General features: G+C 32.1%; 2 protein-coding genes and 1 long non-coding RNA gene across 6 annotated transcripts in view; 1 reads left to right on the top strand and 2 right to left on the bottom strand.

The window, feature by feature from the left end:
• The window catches only part of LOC139484798 (protein jagged-1a-like), a 36842-nt gene extending 27830 nt beyond the window's left edge, over positions 1-9012 (top strand). For all 3 annotated transcript variants that reach the window (XM_071268766.1, XM_071268768.1, XM_071268767.1), the window contains 7 exons: positions 2952-3012; positions 3553-3807; positions 5345-5405; positions 6461-6591; positions 7138-7301; positions 7791-7998; positions 8363-9012. In XM_071268766.1, the coding sequence (XP_071124867.1) occupies positions 2952-3012; positions 3553-3807; positions 5345-5405; positions 6461-6591; positions 7138-7301; positions 7791-7998; positions 8363-8961 (1479 nt within the window). In that variant the 3' untranslated portion in view covers positions 8962-9012. The remainder of the gene's footprint in view (positions 1-2951; positions 3013-3552; positions 3808-5344; positions 5406-6460; positions 6592-7137; positions 7302-7790; positions 7999-8362) is intronic.
• The window catches only part of LOC139484823 (uncharacterized), a 452262-nt gene that overhangs the window by 67313 nt on the left and 363538 nt on the right, over positions 1-21411 (bottom strand). The window lies entirely within an intron of this gene.
• On the bottom strand, positions 9660-20599 carry LOC139484797 (leucine-rich repeat-containing protein 74B-like). 2 transcript variants are annotated; one of them, XM_071268764.1, is made up of 12 exons: positions 20210-20599; positions 18320-18501; positions 17305-17412; positions 16608-16701; positions 15242-15291; positions 14480-14561; positions 13977-14062; positions 13022-13216; positions 12202-12297; positions 11399-11659; positions 10586-10671; positions 9660-9940 (listed from the first exon to the last, which is right to left on the bottom strand). In XM_071268764.1, exons 1-12 carry the CDS (start codon positions 20565-20567, stop codon positions 9661-9663), a joined length of 1878 nt encoding a protein of 625 aa, XP_071124865.1. In that variant the 5' UTR covers positions 20568-20599; the 3' UTR covers position 9660. The 2 variants fall into 2 exon arrangements, with proteins under 2 accessions (XP_071124865.1, XP_071124866.1); XM_071268765.1 differs by lacking the exon at positions 20210-20599 and adding an exon at positions 19598-19693.

Raw genomic sequence — 21411 nt, 5'->3', positions numbered from 1 at the left:
ATTATTCATATCAAATTTTCAATGTACACTTGTTCTAGATTAAAAGAGATTAAAACATTTGCGTAACCTATTAAGTCCGCTCTTAAATTAAAAACCCCTTGGACAGCGACTGAGAAAGCGATGTGGATAATAAATTTATAGTCATAGCATGTCAAATATACGTCATTTTAGATTATAAAATTAGTGCATATTATATTAAGTTATGCTGAAAAATATTGAAATACAAATCCATGTTTTCCAATTAAAATAAAATAGAGTAACGGCATTCAAATGGCAATCAAAACAACAGGATACTTTTATTATCACATATACGATACTTGTGACAATTTCTTTTATTTGCCGGATTTTTAAAGATAAGTTCTGATAAATGTTAGCAAAATTTGATAGTATAAAAACATGTTCGCCATTGGCTGTGATGAGAGTCGTCTCAGTATCAGGATAAAGAACAAAAACCTCAAAATCACAAAACAATTGCGTATGCGGTGCTGAGTAATACTATAAAATACTTGTACATAGACACTTTTAAAAAAAGAGAAAACAAATCCGGGTTACAAACTCAAGTCTTCAGAATACATTGCTATTGAATTATTGTCTTTCCTTACTCGTATTTGCCGACAGCTTGAAAAAAGATAACAGAAGAGGTAACGAACGCACATGTAATCGATCCCGAAAGAAACATTTCAATTCGTCAAATCAAAGAGCAACTGTTATAACATCTTTAAATATTGTCTTAATCGGTACTTATAATGATTTTGTTTTCAATAATTCAAAACCGAAATACATATGTATTGTTTGACCTTTTTGAATACTCCTGGTACTGTCGACCATGTTTATTTGGCATTGCTTCAGTTCGTACTTTTTTTTCGGATTGTATAAAATGGCTATTACACAAATATGTTGGATTAAAACTGATTGATATTTATGTCTGGGAAACCTGGTTTATTTATTGGTGAATTATTTTTCAGTGTCTACGAAAACTCTGGAAAACCGATTTTTACAATTTATTCTTATGTTTTGCCATTTCATCAGAGTGCTTACAAACATGTTTAATCTCACAATCATTGTATATAGATGTATATGCCTGTCCAAAGTAAGTAGACGGAAATGTAGTAATGATTGTCGTTGTTTGATGCTTGCCGTAATTTGTTTTATCGCTATTAGCATACATAAGACGTTGGTGTTCTCGTTTGAATTGTTTCCCATTTTTTTTTGTCGGATTCTGTTAATGCTTACTTTACGGTATGGGTTTTGTTCCTTGTTGAAGACCATACAGTGACCTGTATATATATCTAAATCGTATGGGATATGATGCATATTTGTCTCATTGGCAACCTTACCACTAGCTATCCTCTCCTTATAATATTTTTATGAGGGGCATTATGTTTTCTGGTCTGTGGGTTCGTTCGTTCGTTCATCCGTCTTTTCGTTCGTCTGTTCGTCCGTCCGTTTTCCCGCTTCAGGTTAAAGTTTTTGGTCAAGGTAGTTTTTGATGAAGTTGAAGTCCAATAAACTTGAAACTTAGTACACAATAAAAAAAAGTCATGTTCCCTATGATATGATCTTTCTAATTTTAATGCCTAATTATAGTTTTAACCCTAATTACACGGTCCATTGAACATAGAAAATGATAGTGCGTTTGGGGAATCCGTGTACTAGGACACATTCTTGTTTATATAAATTTTACCTCATGAGATACAACTGTTATCCGTGTTCTCGCTATCTAGCTTTGCTGCTTATGTTTTAACATAAAAAATAAGGAGAACCCCAAACATAAGCTTGGCTCATAATGTATCAACTGCAATGAATAAGGGGAATCCCCGTAATCCCCAACATAAGCTTTGCTCATAATGTATCAACTGCAATAAATATGGGGAATTCCCTTAATCCCCAACATAGGCTTTGCTCACAATGTATCAACTGCAATGAATAAGGGGAATCCCCTCAATCCCCATCATAGGCTTTGCTCACAATGTATCAACTGCAATGAATTACTGGGAATCCCCATCATGGGTTTGGCTCATAATGTATCAACTGCATTGAATAAGGGGAATCCCCATCATAGATTTGGCTCACAATGTATCAACTGCAATGAATAAGGGGAATCCCCAATGTAGGTTTGGCTCATAATGTATCAACTGCAATGAATTACGGGGAATCCCCATCATAGGTTTGGCTCATAATTTATCAACTGTAATGAATAAAGGGAATCCTCTTAATCCCAAACATAGGCTTTTCTCACAATGTATCAACTGCAATGAATTACGGGGAATCCCCATCATAGGTTTGGCTTATAATGTATCAACTGCAATGAATAAGCGGAATCCCCAACATAGGTTTGGCTCATAATGTATTAATGTATCAACTGCAATGAATTACGGGGAATCCCCATCATAGGCTTGGCTCATAATGTATCAACTGTAATGAATAAGGGGAATCCCCAACATAGGTTTGGCTCATAATGTATCAACTGCTATGAATAAGGGAACCCCCAACATAGGGTTGGCTCATAATGTTTCAACTGAAATGCATAAGGGGAATCCCCAACATAGGTTTGGCTCATAATGTATCAATTGAAATACATATGAAGAATCCCAAACACAGGCTTGGCTCTTAAGTATCAACTGAAATGAAGAAGGATATTACCCAACAAAGGTTTGGCTGTTAATGTACCAACAAAGAATAGTAAGCTTCTTGTTGTAATCTTGTTTTCCAATTATATAGCAATCAACGCATACTTGACTTATTTATTATAATTATAAACTTACATACAAATTCTTGTACCTTACATCAATAGCTTGTATTGAAGATATAAACAAGGTTACGTAGGATCATATTAAACAATTATCTATAAAAGATTTACCCCCAAGTCTGGCTATCTGGTTATGTAGTTCTACAAGGGCCTGTGAAATGACTTATAAATTGTTTTTATAATCAGTTGTGTTGTTTTTCAGGCTGTGTTTACATTGGTAGTAGATGTCAGACATGATAATGATAATCACCTATCACAAAATGGTAAGGGGAATTCATTTGTATCACTACTTTATTTACATTACGACTATCCTTGCATAATCGATTAAAGTTATCGTGACATCTTTTATACATTTGAACGATTTACAATTTCATAAATTATAAAAAAAATACACCATTGTTGTATTTCTTTCGTATTATCGTCTACTTGTCAGACGGTACTTCCTGGAACAGGTTACAACAGTGCAACGAATTAATTTAATTCATTTCTTCTCAAACGTATTCGGTGATTCACCAAACAAAATAATATTGAAATTGTCATTTCTTCAGCAGATACCTGTATCAAATCAGAAATATGACAGTTGTTTTATATTCTTTCCATTAGTTGATATAGACTAACCTTTTATTATGTCAGTTTTTACGGAAATTTCCCTTTTATAATTGACCTTAGATTTTGGCATTTTTATCAATTTTTTCCAGACAATCTTTTCCCATTCAGTTCTCAATTTGTCGTTTGTCATTAAGTCCCACCAAGAAGATATCTATTTTTAAACATTTATTCTATCTGTTTCACCCACATTTTAGATTCATCTCAACTTATCATACGTAGTATTGTGAGTGAGACTATATATCCGCCATCGTATTGGTACACCCAGACAACATTAGGAGAAAACAAATCAATACAATACACTTACAGAGTAATATGTGATGACAATTACTACGGAGCAGGATGTGAAGTGTTCTGTAGATCAAGGAATGATAGCTTTGGACATTATGTATGTGACCAAGATGGTACTAAACTGTGTCTTCCGGGATGGGATGGCGAATTCTGTCAAACAGGTACATAATTTGAAATCGACATGTTGTGAAATCTATATTTATGCTTTTATACACAGCATAAAAGTAAAAATGGCAGACACATTCACACAGTTCCTGCAAATGGAGTTACTTTTCAGTTGGTACGGTATTTCAAGGCTTGTGAACAAAATTTCAAAAGACATTGAATAGTATAGGTTGCTGCTTCAATTGTTTTGTTGAAATCATTTCTTCTCAAATTTAACGGACGTTATTATGATACATGTCACAGATAGTGATCTGTTCAAGTTGTTGAGACCACATTTCTGTTGTCCTCTTTTCCTCACATATGACTGTCAACGAATGCTACTTATCAACGGATGATAACCATGATATGAAGATAACGACAATTGTCGTTGTTGGAGCAGGAACCGCTAACCCTAAAAGAGTATTTTCACATTGATTCGCGTTAATTATGCTTTAATGGTGTGATATTCTATTTTTTATTGCACGAATCTATACTATATATTTAATGACCTTGTCTAATTTTTGTCATGAAAAACTGTCTTCATTTCAAACCTTAACATTCGGTCATGAATAATAGTTGATTACTAGTAATAAAAATATATCGATTATTTATAAATGTGGTATTGTCTTTGGGCACTGTTTACTTCCAAGTTATTGATTATGAATCTTCGTGTACGCTGAAAGGTGTAATCTGACTGAAAATAGCTTCAAAGGAAGGCTTTAAAATTCACAAATTAATTATGGCGACGCCTACAAAGGCAGATGGAGAACTCTGGAGCAAAAGAGGTACGAAAGATACCAGAGGGACAGTCAAACTTACAAATCGAAAACAAACCGACAACGCTATGGCTATTGTTATGTAACCTGTTTTATCATTTGCTACGTTTGTTATCAAATATAGAAAACTAATAATCTTTTTTTCTTGAGTTATGTACTTCATGCGAAATAACTTAAAAAGAGTCTAAAAAGTCAAATTATTTTGACGAATATAAGTACTAGTATTTCATTCCAATTTTATATTCGATATTGTTCGTAGAATGTTAGACATGATATCCTAAAACAAGAACAATTTGCATAGATATTGCCAGTGCATAGACACTTGGGAGGTCTTCCTCGATTCTGTCTGAAATAATGTGTGCTTTACCACAGCCTGCTTTTACAATAACAATGTTTATCATAACTACATGTATGTATGATGACTATTTCCTTGCACACGATAGAATCGCCTCGACTATGCACATCCATATATATTTTCCATTGATATATTGTGCCTCTACTCTACCAGGTCACTCGATGATAAAAGTTTGGATTGATAAATGTATGAAATGTATAAAAGCATATATACCAATTAGGCATGAACAGAGCAACTAAAAATCATCTTATGTCAACTTAATCTGAGGAAGTTTTTCGTCCTGGTATTGAAAGTTAACATTTTGAATGGTGTTCGTTTTATATACATTTGTCAATGTTTGTGTTAGAATTAAGACTGTTCAATTTCATTGAAGCCAAGAAAGATGAAAGACAAACGTTGTAAATGTGTTTATTATTTTTACAGCAATGTGTTGGGATAGATGTAATATGTCACACGGGTTCTGTTATGAACCATTTCAATGCAGGTTTGTTGATATCTTACAGATAATACATGATTGCATAAAACATTGAATCTTTCAACAATAAAAAGAGCATTTATCAAAATTACACATATAGCTGTACTTGTTATTTTAATTTTAAAATGAAAACGAATTCATTCTTTCTGAAATGTAGTAACAAATTATATTTAACATCTACAAATGTAGAAAAACAAGAAATCAGCTAATAAAAAAGGCTACTTAAAGCAGACGTTTTATCTTGTAATCATAGTTTAAGAGACCTTTTTGAAGTGTTATAGTATGAAAAAAGACGAGGTGGTATGATTGCCTATGAGTCAACCATCCACATAATATAGTTGATTTTTATTCATTCATACTGTACTTCAAAGTTGTCATCTGAAAAGATGATAATGAAATATGTTTCCTAAAATTCTTCAAAAAAACTACTTTGAATCGGGATAAGTGCTAAAAGTTGAAAGCATCCTGGAAGTGTAATTACTTTACTTTATGCATATTCGCATATGACAGTTATTGTATGTTTGGTAGGGGTTGCAAAAGAGGCACGAGAGATACCAGAGGGACATGCAAACTCATAAATTAAAAATAAACTGACAAAGCCGTGGCTGAAAAAGAAAAAGAAAATACAAACAGACAAACAATAGTACTTAAAACACAACATAGAAAACTTAAGACTAAGCAACACAAACCCACCAAAACCTAGGGGTGACCTCAGGTACTTAATATGCATCCAAGGAAGGATTGCTATGGTAGCAGTTTGGGTCCTATTTTCCGGTTTTTGTAGGGTTCGTGTTGCTCAATATTGATATTCAATTAGTTTTTTGTGGACCTGTTCGTTCTTTTAGACGTATTTTCGTTATTTGCCATAACAATACAAGTTTTTCGTCGACATATTAGTGAATGTATCGTTGGCATTTCTCCTCTTTCTCAAATTCGCAACATCACATTTCCAGTCATTATTATTATATTAGGTAATTACATACACTTCTTTTCTATTACTAAGTTGTTGATACTATTTTGAAATTGTCACCATGTTTCTTTTTTTCTTTCAATAATTTGTTTAGTTGTTTCATTGGTTGGGAAGGTGAATCATGTGATCAGTGTATCAGAAATCCTGGTTGTATAAACGGTTATTGTCATGAACCATGGCAGTGCATTTGTAATGGTGATTGGACAGGCAAAGACTGCAATATTGGTAAGTAGAACGGATTAAAAAAGGCGAATCAATAAAAGTATATCATTTAAATAAAGGCGACAGTAGAATACCGCTGTTCAAAAGTCATTAAATGATTGAGAGAAAACAAAATCCGGATTAAAAACTAAAACCAATGGTAACACATCGACTATAGAGGAAACAACGGAACAGAAATACATAAATGCCTAAAAAAATCCAAACGTTAACATACATAGAAACCGACTTTATGATAACAACTGAAATATACCTGAATTTGTACAGGACATTTTAAGACAAAATTATGGGTTTAACCTGGTTTTATGGGTAGTCAAACCTTAAATCATGCCAAATATTCGTAGCACTGACATCCGGCGAAATATACCCTCAAACACGGGTGTACAACAAACAGTCTTACTGACGTATAGTGGTAAGAATATTAACGTATAATACAAATTTCAGTCCTATTTCGTATACATTGTATATTAAAAGTAATCTGTAAAACATTCTTTTAATGTGCTACGTATATCAAGAACATTGAATACATTGTGTCTTACTTCTATGTTGTAGATATAAACTATTGCAATAAGTATGATCCCTGTGAGCATTCGGGTACTTGTTTACCAGACAATCAAAAGAATTTCACGTGTGAATGTGTCACTGGTTATACTGGTACGTCCTGTGAGTCTGTGATATGTGAAGACAGGCATTGCCAAAATGGTGGAAATTGTTCTGTAAGTTATTTGTTCACAAACGGTGGTTTATTTCGCTTTTGAATTTGTGTCAATGTAGATGATGCATTTATATAATGCAAATTTATTAGATGACCATATTTATTTCTGACTATGATGAAAAAGAAAAAAAAACAAAATTACCGAACTCCAAGTAAAATTCAAAACGGAAAGGCCCATGTCAAATGTCAAACGCAATGGATCAAACGAATGGAAACAACTGTTATATTCCTGACTTGCTACAGGCATTTCCTGTTATTATTATAAAAAATGATAATCTTTACACATGACGTACAAATGCAGTTTAAAATATATGCAAAATGTTAAATAGAATATATTAAACATCTCATTTTTAACTTAAATCTCCGTTTTAAATCAAATAATGCATTTTTACAAATACATAATGCTGTCTGATCTCTAGTGAAATTTAACGTTATACAAAATATAATTAAAAATCATGAATCTTATCTAGGATATTGTGTTTTTAATCAGGTATCTTCAATTGGTTGTGAATGTCCTGAGAAATATTATGGACCTCATTGTGAGTTTCGGAAGTTGACGTGTGATGAAACAGATTGTATGAATGGTGGTACTTGTATACCTACTCTAACAGGAACTATGTGTAACTGTACAAAAGGTTTTACCGGAGAGAACTGCAAATCAGAAATAGATGAATGCAATTCCAGTCCTTGTAAATATGGTAATTATTGTAAATATAGTTGTTACTATACACAATGCATGTCTTATCAGTTCGGCAATAAAAACACCACACTGGATAATATCCGAATTACGAATATGACACAAAACAGTCGTTCATCTACTACCATGGTTTTGAATCATTGTTTATACTATAAAAATACAAGCAAATTTCATATTTTAACCATATTATGGCTTATGCATCTAATAAATGTAAGACCTTTTACTGCTACTCCAATTATATTCAAAGTTCCGAGTAAACCATTGCTATTCCAGAAAGAATCACACGTGTATTAAGACCGATTAAATATCGGACCTCCAGCACGAGAATTAAAATTTATTTAAGGGTTTCACACTGTTTATTTTAGGTGGAATCTGTAAAGATGGTGTGGATGGTTACATTTGCGATTGCAGAGACGGATATACCGGGAATAACTGTGACATTATCATGGATCCTTGTATGGGTACCACGTGTTTTCATAATGGCACATGCGTTGCGTCAAGTAGTGGTTTTTCCGGAAGTTGCCTTTGTAGTCAGGGTTACACAGGACATAGATGTGAAATTGTGATAAATCCGTGTACCGATGTTGAATGTCAAAATGGCGCTCAGTGTAGAAGCGTTAGTTCTGGACTTGGCTTTCAATGTATTTGTCCAGTTGGGTACAATGGCGCCTTTTGTGAAAATCGTTTAGATCCATGTCAGTATATAATATGTGACAATGGAGGAACGTGTAAGAGCTACATAACTCATTATATTTGTATCTGTAACCCACATTATGGCGGGAAACATTGCACGTCGTTTTTGATGCCTGCTGATGAGACAATATCAGAAAGACCGGGTAGTGATATTATACCGGTAGTTAAAAATGGAGCATGTTCAAATTTTAGAATTTCATATATTACACTCTTTTTGGTCTTTTTATTTTCTTATGTAAATCTGTTTCCAGTCTTTTCACGACGAATTTGAAGATCTAATTTAATAAAATTATAATTTGTATAATGCTTTATATCATATAAAGGAGTCATTTATCAAGCAGATATATAAGAAAAATTTAAAAATATTTGCCAGTCCAAAACTAATAGACTTTGTATAGTTATGTGGCACATTTATCGTTTTGGCTAATTGCCTCTAGCTTGAATCTCATCTTCTTAAAATATTGAATAGAATAATAAAGATCTCCCTTTAATTCATTCACGAGGTAGATTTTGTATAAGTGCCAATGAGACAACTCATCATCCGAGTAAAAATTTGTAAAAGTAAATCTCGCTAAGCAAAAGTACGGCCTTCAACACGGAGCCTTTGTTCACATCGAACAGAACGCTGTAAAGGGCCCCCAAAATGACTGACGTAAAACTATTCTAACATAAAAACCAAAGGTCTAAATTATATGATTAAAAAAACAGTAAACGAGAAACATCCTTTTGATAAATACATACAAAAGTAGGCAAACATATCTACATTTATACATCAAAACACCAGTTGATCGATCAATTTCTCACCTGACTTTGAATTTTATCGTCAAACAGTTACATGTAAAGCAAATAAACAATGTGAGCAGTGGCTATATTTGTATTTTGTAGGTATGTACTTACTGGTCAACGTTAAGTTAAAATTTAGACAACCTAATTTTCGAAAAATAGAAAAAAAGAAAAAACGCATTACAATTTAAGATTCTATATTTATTGGTGCAATAGATTCTAATGTTTTTCGTCCTTCGCCTGTTATTTCAAACGACAAAGAAGCCGCGCTTTCACGACGATACATAGGTTTTTTCTTCGTTTCTTGTTTAGTTTCTATATTTTGAATCAATGCGTCATATTTTTGTTTCCTTGATTTTTCTACCAATGTCTGTAAATGTTTCATAGATTCTGATAATCGTCCGACCGTATCGTTACTTGCAAGATGTCTGACATGGGCTGCTTGTCGTCTGCCGTATACCATTTCACTGTAAAAGAAAGAAATTAAGATATATGTTGTCTACAAAAGAATTATAGTAGTCTTAAAATTCTTTACAGTATATTTTACTTTTTTGTTTTGAATACAACTTTCATTGAAATTTGATATATATCAAAATCTATCAAACATAAAAATTTTAAAAAAATATTTTCAGTATATTGTTTTGGTTGTACCCCCTGAAAACAAATGTGTTAAGGAGAATACTGTTTATCCGCACACTCTTCCCGTATCCATTTATATTCAAGTTCCTGAGTCCATTTACTGAAGCAAAGGGAAGCGGATAGGGCAATCACACCGCTTAAACTCTATACATTATAATCAGTCTTTGCGATCATCAACCGATGTGCACCATTACAGTACTCAAAACATCAAAATAATGTAGCCCTTTTCACCAAAAAAATCTTAAAATTAATCTTACGATAAAAATATTTAGTTGAACAGTTAAGGAATATTCTACACTTAAGATAAATTTTACTCTAAAGATTTTTTGTGAAAAGGTGCTACTGGATTGGATATTTTGAGCACAAATGGTGTTCTTCGAGTATTGAGCATAGTTTTAGGACAATAAGGACTGTCCAGTCGTTCAAGAAAGTGAGAGAAAGAGAGATAGGAATGAAATTGATAGAATACTCACTGAAGATCAATATTGTGATTTTCGTCCAGATCCAATTTGTTCATCAGGGATTCGAGCTTTTCTTCCGATAGCTCCAAGGAAAATTTCTGTCAAGTAATGTGAATGTCAATTAATGTGAATGTTCATTCATTAGATTGAGGCATATTTGTAAATAATATGATAATGTAAGGTGCTTGTAACAAGTCTTTAGTAGGTAAACATTAATGCAAATTTTAAATTGGCACTGTTTTTGTTTCTCCATAGCCTTTTATATTTTAGATCGTTCTCTGAATTTATATATATTCGCTACAGAGAAATTAATTCTAAAACTGAATTTACATCGTTAAAAATATTCAATGATTTGTTTCACATGTGAAATTGTCAGTTTTATTCTGAATGAAAAAATACCGTATTTGATAGCAACCAATATATTATCAAGTAGTATCTTGATTCAAAAGTAAAATATTGTAGTTATATATTCTCGTATACACGTGAAATATGTGCTTTAATTCATCCCCCCCCCCCGGGCCAATTATTCACAAATTTAGACTATGAATAGTCATGTGCTTGTCTTAGTGAAGATTGAAAAACAAATAAGTGTTCTGTTGTGACGCTATATATCAAAGTAAAGCTTTAAGAGGTTTCCAATGAGAAAACAATCTTCAAAATGAAGTGGATTTAAGCAATTATAGGCAACCTTACGGCTTTCAACAAATCTGTTTTATAATGAACCTTCTGATCTCATCGATTAGACTCCGAACTTTACAGTTAAAACCACAAACGACAAATAAATAAATTATGAGAAAAGAAATTTCAGCTTGTACATGTACATACCAAAAATCCATCTTTAAGTTCCTGTTTTGTAATATTGCTATCTCCGTCTTTATCAAATTGACGGAACAAATCAATTAATCGCATATTCTCCTGTCTCATGAGTTCAAACAACAACAACATCGGGTCATAGTTCTCTAGTTTCTTTTCTCTCAGTATTGATGTAATTTTCTTTTTATTCGGTTCTTTGTGGTATACATGTATATCTCGAATGCTTTGAAGTTCTTCGTATGCGTCTAAAAATTCGTCGTCGACAGGAGTATCCTGTAAACAAAACAAATGTAGCATGTAAACTTATAATAAATATTCTATATTCAAACATGAAGTTTTCTATGATAAGGCCAAATAGGCCCGCCCCTTAAATTTGAGAAAAAATAGCATGGCAGATCTGCCAAATTACCACCTCTCAAGATACAAGATATTTGGCATTCTGATATTTATTTTGGATTATGGATTACTGCATTTATGGTTGGTCATTGCTGAAACCTTCAAGCAACAGTCAAGATTGGGAGTAGCAATAAAAGCACTTCAGTGGGTTCATATTAATTAATGTGAATATTTGTCATGTAGATATAAAGCCTTAGATAACATTCACAGACTGGTAAAGGTTGTTTTGTTAATGTCTTGAAATACATGCTTACTTAATACTTCATTATAAAATAAAAAGTTTAACAAAATTGGACATAAAATGTGCCCCCTCCCCTTTTCCAATTTAAATTTGATTAAAACACCAGATCTACAAACATTAACATTCATAAACAGACACACATGATGATTTCTATTAATAATTTCTACATTATATTTACCTCTAAGTGTAAATTCTTTAATACAGATGTCGACGAAAGTTCAAGGCATTTAAGTATAGCAATGGCACCATCCGTTGTAAAAGGGTTACTGGTCAGCTGCAATAGTAGATAAACATCATTTCACTCAGTTGTAAAAGAACTCAAAGTAAGCTGTGGAGTTACTGATTTGTTCTAATAGATAAATACTGAAACAGTGAATTGCATTATTAGAAAATTATATCAGTGATAGCTGGATTGATTTCCATGAAAGAGGGCTGCTCCTCACAAGAAAGCTGTTCAACCAAGAGTTCTATGTGGTGACGCTGAAATCACCAAGTAGTGAACTTTTCGGAAGCCATCAGCAATGGATTAGTCTGTTTCGCATATGAAGACAGATATGCTCCAATTGTCGTACCTACAATTCCGTCCTTTTTTAACCGACTATAACCTATCGAGTTCGACTGATCACCGTGTTTATTACTTACACGAGCAACACAACGGATGCAATACTCTGGTTTTGTTGGGATTTCTGTGGCTCAAGATTTAGCTTTCTATGTCCATAGGTTTACGAGCTTTGAACAGCGGTATACTACTGTTGCCTTTATTTAATATGTTTTGTGTACTGTTTTGAGTCTTTTCTTTTTTTTGTATTTTTCTGTTTTTAATGTTATCAGTTTATTGTCAACTTACAAGTTTGGTATCGTTCGCGTGTTTTCTATGACCGTTTAAGAATGAAGAAAACAACTAAGGGTTACTGCAGCATATAGACGACGATTAACAAAGCTTCTGAAATCTAAATGACACTAAAGGATTCTATTATATAATTATTGTAATGTATTACCTTAACAGTTTCCAGTGTATCATTCAGTTTTAACCCCTTTAGAATGTGACCAAGGTGTGTGAAATTGATCCTAGTGTTTGTTAAATCTAGTTTGCGTAGAGTGTGATTTTTCATGAAATATTTCCCGAAGGCGATGGAACCTTCTTCACCAAGTCCATTCCATGATAAATTGGCGTCTACTAATTCTACGTTCTCCTAAAACAAAAACAAACCCCAAAAATATTATGAAATATACAAATTTTTTTATACATTATTTGTTTAATATTGTAATTTTTTTGATTTTTCAAAAAAGTAAGATTGTATTTCACTGTATGTACATAAAAATGGGGATATCAATAATTATTGGTTGCGACAATGACACGAGGCATTTCCCATAACACATTTTGCTCTGAACATTCGGACTATCTCGTTGAAAGTAACGCGCGGTTAATGTAAGTACACAACGATTGAAAGTAACGCGCGGTTCAAGTTAATGTAAGTACACAACGATTGAAAGTATTCAAATAGCGAAAAATTATTTCAGGCGTAAAAACCAAAATAGAAAAAAAGTGATTTGATGCAAAATTATCTTTTGATCGGAAATCGTTATTTTGTGTTTAGTTATAAAAAGCAACTGATACGTAATTGTTTTTGCAAGTTGGTTAATACTTTTGTGATCCAAAAGTGGATTAAAACATGTTTTCCTTAAGTTTGCTTATGGATGTAGGAAAATTGATTCAACATGATAAGTGTAGCATATTTCCGTCGTGCGATGACCTCAGGATAGTATATAGTTTTTACACTGAATGAATCTTCATACTTTACTTACCCAATGAAAATAAATGAATTTCCCTGAATAACAAAAAAAAAAATATCGAATTTTATCGATATAAAGGACTTTTTGTTCTTATAATATACAATGTTATACCGAACAAGAAGTGCTTTTGACAATGAATGCATAGTGTCAAATACTCACACAAATAGCTTTTACAACTTCAGATGCACCACGTCCTCTAATATGATTCCAACTTAAATCTAAACGCCTAAGTGTTAGGTTAGAGGCTGAAAAAAGAATGATTAAAAATTAGTAGATAGATGTAGGAAGATGTGGTATGAGTGCCAATGAGACAACTCTCCATCCAAGTCTCAATAAATAAAAGTAGACTTGTTAATGATTTTAAGTGCACTTTGTCAATTTTAATTGTTCTTCCATCTAAATTCATGCACTTGTAATATTTTTAGTTTTCTGTGTAGTGTTGTAAGATTTCGTTTTTGCAAGAATATGACTCTGTCTGATTGTGATATTTTTTACTTTTAATATTGCCACTTTAAAAACGTCTGCCACTTTTTATACAACAAACTTTGTTATTATATAAACCATGTCTCCATCAAGTAACTTGGAGATAGTTGTGTATTTCATCTTTTTTAAAGTGTACCTTCTAATATAAATATCACATTTAGATGAATACACAAACTTACATATAGATTTTGCCATTTTACATCCTGCTTCATCATCCAGATCGTTCTCTCGGAGGACTAACTCTACGATGAAATCGTTCTCCTGGTGAAAATCAAACACAATAAGTCACAAGAAAATAACAATTGAATGCCAAACAAAAAAGCACATGTTAAAAGCCAAAACCCATCCTTAAGTAAATTGGTTTACTGAACCATTTCTAAAATCCTTTTCAGAGTACAACAATTATATAATATTTTCAAATTAAACAAACGTCAGATATGAAAACAATGTTGGTTCATTTTTTGTTTACTTGTTTTTGTTGCTAAAATTTCTTATTGAAAGAGTAAAGCCATTTCATTTGATATTTTATAGTATATATTTTCATGTAGTAATTTTACACGACTTTCTGAGGTTAGGGTGAAGATTGGCGCCTATTAAAACCCGCTGCGTGTTTATATATCCATCATTAGCCAGAGCTCGAGGCTAGTGGTTCAGTTGTTGTCGTTTGTTGGTGTGGTTCGTATGTGTTTTTTAAATATTATTATTATATATAGAGATTAGAACACTATTTCTGTTTGAATTGTTTTACCCTAGTAATTTTGGGGCCTTTTATAGCTTGCCGTTCGAAGTGAGACAAGGCTCCGTGTTGAAGGCAATACTTTGACCTATAATCGTTTACATTTATAAATTGTAACTTGGAAGGGGAGTTGTCTCATTGGCATATTACCACATCTGTTTACTTACTAGTATAATGTTTGCGAAATAAAAATAAAATGTCTCACCTGAATCAATTTGGCAATATATACGGCTGACTTTGCGTTCAGATGATTGGCTGAAAGAAGAAGTACAGTGATGATGTATTTGAAGAGTATACTAACATCACATTCAAACTTATTTCCCTTCGTCTGTGACGTTATAATGACACACTGATCGAGTGATCTTCACTAAAATCTTATTTCTTACTTTGACGTTATATTGACACACTGATCGAGTGATGGTCATTAAAATTTTATTTCTTACTTTGATATTATATTGACACACAGATTCAGTAGTTTACAGAAAATCTTATTTCTTACTTCTTTTTTGGATATTATATTGACACACTGATTCAGTAGTTTACAGTAACACCTTATTTCTTACTTTGATATTATATTGACACACTGATTCAGTAGTTTACAGTAACACCTTATTTCTTACTTTGATATTATATTAACACACAGATTTTCTTACTTTGATATAATATTGACACACTGATTCAGTAGTCAAGTTACAGTAACACCTTATTTCTTACTTTGATGTTATATTGACATACTGATTCAGTAGTTTACAGTACAGTAACACCTTATTTCTTACTTTGATATTATATTGACACACTGATTTTCTTACTTTGATATTATATCGACACACTGATTCGGTAGTTTACAGTAACACCTTATTTCTTATTTTGATATTATATTGACACACTGATTCAGTATTTTACAGTAAAATCTTATTTCTTACTTTGATATAATATTGACACACTGACTCAGTAGTTTACAGTAAAATCTTATTTCTTACTTTGATATTATATTGACACCCTGATTCAGTAGTTTACAGTAAAATCTTATTTTTTACTTTGATATTACATTGACACACTGACTCAGTAGTTTACAGTAAAATCTTATTTCTTACTTTGATATTATATTGACACACGAATTCAGTATTTTACAGTAACACCTTATTTCTTACTTTGATATAATATTGACACACTGACTCAGTAGTTTACAGTAAAATTTTATTTCTTACTTTGATATTATATTGACACCCTGATTCAGTAGTTTACAGTAAAATCTTATTTTTTACTTTGATATTACATTGACACACTGACTCAGTAGTTTACAGTAAAATTTTATTTCTTAAAATTATTCTGTTACAAATGTATAAAATATGTATACAAGGTGCAGGAATATTTTCCAGAGACAGAAACCCATGATGGCATAAAATATTATATGTTTTGCGTACGTGATAATCTATACTTCGTCTCCCTTATTTATTCATTTGAATTGGATTATTCTTTATTATAAAACTAATGAGAAGTAGCTAAAACATTAAGTACAAGCACAATAATAAGTATATTTTTCATGTTAAAAAGGTACATTGTTAACTTACTTGATAAGTCAAGGTGTGTTAATGTTTTGTTACATTTTAGGCATTCCTGTAAGTACCTCACTCCGGTAGGGTCCATTCCAACACGGGATAATTTCTGAAATACAAGATGTAAAGAATATTTAAGTACAATTTAGAATTGTATTGTACTGAAATTTAATTTGTGGTCCGTAATTTCTGTCATTAGTTATGAGTAGCACGTCCGTCCAATAAGCGGCCGGGTTTTCTGTAGTTTGGCAGTTTTTTTGTTTTAAAACAATTGATAAAAGATGTAATTGTGATAATTACAAATTTTCGATTATTTTAAAATCCAGACACTTTATTTTCAAATATATGTATATTTGATTTATAAAGTCCAATTTCAACCATTTAATTGTTTTGCAGTTGATCGTTGTATCAAACAGAGACAACATTGAAATAAATTGTACATGTTACGTATTTCTTTTTTTTGGGTTAAATTCGTAACATGGAATTTATTGTATAGTATGACGTCGCTGAGATGAAGCTGGTGTACAGGCTCCCTAACTACGTGTATCTGTACGATGTTTAGTCCATAGATTTTCAAATGAAACCAGGACAGTTTTCTTGCTGTAAAATATCGATTACAGTTTAAAAAAAAAAAAGCAAAACGCAATGTTCAAGAAATAATAAATAAGCCACTGTACATTTATGTATATATATTATACTGAAGAAAACTTACTACGTGTGTTATAAATACATTTTCTCTCAGCGCCTCTGCTATATGATGCATCCCCTTACTGCCAAGGTCATTCTCTGACAAGTCCAACTCTGTTATTTTGGAATTGTTCTGAAAAAGCGAAAAACAAATAATTATGTTTTATTTATACATCGAACCAAAAACTTACTCTTGTTCTATCTGATTCAAACATGATAAGAAACATTATATTGTGTTTCCATTGCTGTTTGTACTGGAGACGTGCCCATGTCTCGATAATAATGGAGTGATACGGGTTTCCATTGCTGTTTGTACTAGAGATGTGCCCATGTCTCGATAATAATGGAGTGATACGGGTCGTTACTTCATTATTTGTTGTCTCAGATGTTATTGGATACAGAGAAATGTGTAGGGGCCGATATAATTGTAGTCTATAATATCTCTGTTTTGGGAATAATCAGCCATAGCTTTGTTTTTCAAAAAAAAAATTCTAAAGTTTCATCTGTATTTTTTAATCATATCAGTGATATATCTAAGAACTATAAAAACGCTGAAACTGGTATTATACCTAGTATTTCTTTCATTTTATAATACTTGTTCATATGAACTGAGTTATGCTTATGTATTATCAGAGGCAAACATCGTTTGGGGCTGCTGTTTGACTTTTCATGTTAAGGCATTTAAATTCAAACTACTTTATTGGCGCTTGTGGATCATAACACAGATAGTCTCTAAAATAGTATAAAAACACTGTAACTGATATTATACTTATTTGTGTGGTGTCTCTTAAGACACGATCTATACTTACAAATTATGTTTTATCTATTGCTGTGTTGTCCTTTTCAACTACTGTTTTAGCTATATTGTTGCAGTGCCCATCATCGAGGAGTTTTTTACTTATAAGAGGATATATACTTACGTCTAATGTTGTAGCTATTGGTGTGGTGTCCCTAACAGAAGATAAAGTTACGACTTATGCTGTAGCTATTGGTGCTGCGCCCCTAACAGAGGATATTTTACTTAGAGGATATATACTTACGACTAGTGTTGTAGCTATTGGTCTGACGTCCATTTCGTTCATCAATAGACAAGACAGATCACATGTAGGTTTTTCGATCTGACGTAGGAACGTTGTAGATGGTAAAAGGTCGTCCTTTTCGCACATTGAGGCATAATATTTTTTCACATCGAACTTTGAAAAGTTTGGCTCTGCTTCGGGTTCTAGAGAAAAGAAAATAATGTAAAATGTTTTTAAAAAACATATTCGTATACTTTACAAGTAAATGACAAGACGAGGGTCAATTAGAGAATCATATTATTACTTGAGTAACGTAACAAAAATAAAACCGTAAGATCGTGTATATTCTAATTTGAATGTAATTTAAGTGGCACTATTACCAACTTGTTTAAAACTGATATGACAATATAACAGACAACTAAACAGGCCGATTACTAGCAGTAAATATGGCGATGTTATTGACAGCTTAATAGGACGATAAATATTATCGACAGCTTAATAGGACGATATTATAGATAGCTCAATTGGACGATGCTATCGTCTGCTAAATAGAACTATATTATCGACAGCTGAATAGGACGATATTATCGACGTCTAAAAAGGACGAAAAACTGTACCTAAAGTTAAACATGTTGACATTGCCAACAGATAAACCCCTTCGTTCCGTTGATTACAGACTAAATTTTGTTTTTGTCATGCTTTGGAGATTTTCCCCGTTTGATTTTACTCCTTTCTTTTTTCAAAGAGAAGTCGACAATAGCAACAGTAAAGCATGGCGATTTTAAACATTAATTTCCATTGCCGTACAAAAAAATGAAGATTTCTTTTACTTACAAAAATTCCTATTTGATGAAATTAATTTTCGATGGTGAACTTAGCAACCCATATTCTGTGTGGTCTTAAAATGCGTATCATTTTAAAAACGAAAGAGACTCACTTAAAATGAAATATAATGAGTTCAATGGTACGTTTTGTCAATTTGAAATCCGGCTGTCTAACACACTTAAAATACAAAATTATGACCGAAAGTTTTATTATAAAATATCGCATACGCGAGACAATTATTTTTACTGCAAATTGAATAATGGTTCGAATTCACGTTATGATGAAAACTATACTAAAATGTGGTAAGCAATAAATCTGGACAATGGTGGTCTAAATCCTTTACAAATTATTAACCTACAAAAATTTAAATAAAGAGTTAATACTTTTTTGCAAAAATACTATTTTGATGAAAAAAAATGTAAATACGATAAACAGAAACATGTTTATACTACAGTGTGGATGTTCAACAAATACCTGGTACTGGAAAATACATTTTTATGCATGGTAATCCGTAATATGTGTGTTCAGACATCACCTATATTGTGACATTTCCGGCAGAATGTTTATATTCCCGTATACCTCGGTTCAGGGAATACAAACCATAAGCCAGTCTGAGACCCGAATAACATATATGTTGTTCAATATTATATATTGTGTAACATGGTTATTATTACGATCAAGTGACGCAATATGTATTTAAATATATGGACTCTATGTTTTTATTCTTTGATATATATATTGACGGTCAACATTAAAAATATTTAAAAAACAATGTATTAGGGTTTTTTTTCAAGATAGAAATAATGCTTATTTAAACCTTTGTTTATACATCTGGAACACATGACGTGCACTTATACTAAATGCAAATTATACATTATCAACTACATATACTAATTTTACCCTGTGAAAAAGGAACACACATAATATGCGAAAGTGTTGAGGAGGGTGACGTCAATTCGAATTCCCCCCAAAAGGTCATTCCAACCCTTATTATTCTTTAATAAAGCTGGTCTTCATAAGTGTTAAAATTTATCAGAAAGTCCAATATAAAGCAATGAAAATAACTCAAAATTAAAATATACAAACCATCAAAGTAATATGCATCTAGTTCTTCTTCCGTCAGGTCCTCCACCTCAATGGGTGTACAGGCACGGTTTACTTTTGGTGTAGATATCCGTCGTGCAGCAGTTAGGAACATTGTCGCTTCTCTCATCTTTTTCTCGGGTTCCACATTTTCATCATTCCTACTCGTAATAACAGCAATATCTGGTGATTCTGTGTAATTGTCATCACCATCCTGTATATTGTATTTTGAATTAGGCTCTACAGATTTGGCCCGTTCTATGCGTACTTGTTTACTTTCTGCAAAAGTTCTAGATCCCTGGGCACTATGTCGTAACTTCTTTACAGGATCCGTGGTCAAAGTCATTACTGATGTCATCATTCAAATCTGTCATATAAAAAATTCACAACACTAAAAATTATTAAACTCCAAAGTAGCAATTCAAAGATATGTCATTTATCAGGATAATCATAAAGCATAAATAATAGTACAAAATTTAATTAGAGGATAGACTGTTATGTTAGGGTTCTTAGGGGAAATTAATAAACTGACCGTTACAATGTTATAAATATAATAACTTAAACAAACCATTATCCATGAACAAATGGAATTAAAGGATACTATCGAAAACAGACGGCAACCCACAAACCCATTTAAACCGCTTTGTTTAGTTTGATTTAAGGAAAGATAAAATGAACATAGGAGAAAGATATAATTCTACAAGCACATTTACTATTAAGTTCTTCCTTTTTAGCCTCTCATTCAATATATCCATTTCAAACATGAATGGGTTTTAAAAGTTTTATTTACTTTTAATCTTCTTTATTGGCTTATACCGTTTATAAACAACGCATTTTGGTTTAAATGACACTTAAAATATAAAGACAAAGGTTAATATTTAGAACGATTTAACCCCCCCCCCCCCCTTAACATTCCTTAAACGCAATATAAACAAAATGATTTCAAAGTCATTCATGTATTTTAAAAACATTTCAGCGAGCATCTGTATAGGAAACATGGCCTTTTGGACATGTAGATCAATTTTTATTTTTTGTTGCAGGATCATAAATTTTGAATAAAATGATGGAGTTATTTCGCCTTTAGCACAGAGCTGATATCTTAATAAGTCTGTTTGACTTGTGTCTTATTCTATTTGTATTTGAACAAATAAAATATGTTTAAGCTAAACAGATATCTTCATTAATAAAATGTGTTGAATTAATCA

This window comes from Mytilus edulis, chromosome 8 (assembly GCF_963676685.1).
Source record: "Mytilus edulis chromosome 8, xbMytEdul2.2, whole genome shotgun sequence".
Classification (NCBI taxonomy): domain Eukaryota; kingdom Metazoa; phylum Mollusca; class Bivalvia; order Mytilida; family Mytilidae; genus Mytilus; species Mytilus edulis.
Note: the sequence above shows the minus strand (reverse complement) of the source record. Positions and strands in the feature narration are given on the sequence as shown.

What these genes read in the sequence shown, in the direction of transcription:
- LOC139484797 (XM_071268764.1), bottom strand. Translation starts at nt 20,567, where the DNA reads ATGATGACATCAGTAATGACTTTGACCACGGATCCTGTAAAGAAGTTA. An exon ending in CAATAGCTACAACACTAGTC is followed by an intron (nt 17,413 to 18,319) that starts GTAAGTATATAT and finishes TCGCTTTTTCAG; the next exon opens with AACAATTCCAAAATAACAGA. An exon ending in AACTTAAAGATGGATTTTTG is followed by an intron (nt 10,672 to 11,398) that starts GTATGTACATGT and finishes ATTACTTGACAG; the next exon opens with AAATTTTCCTTGGAGCTATC.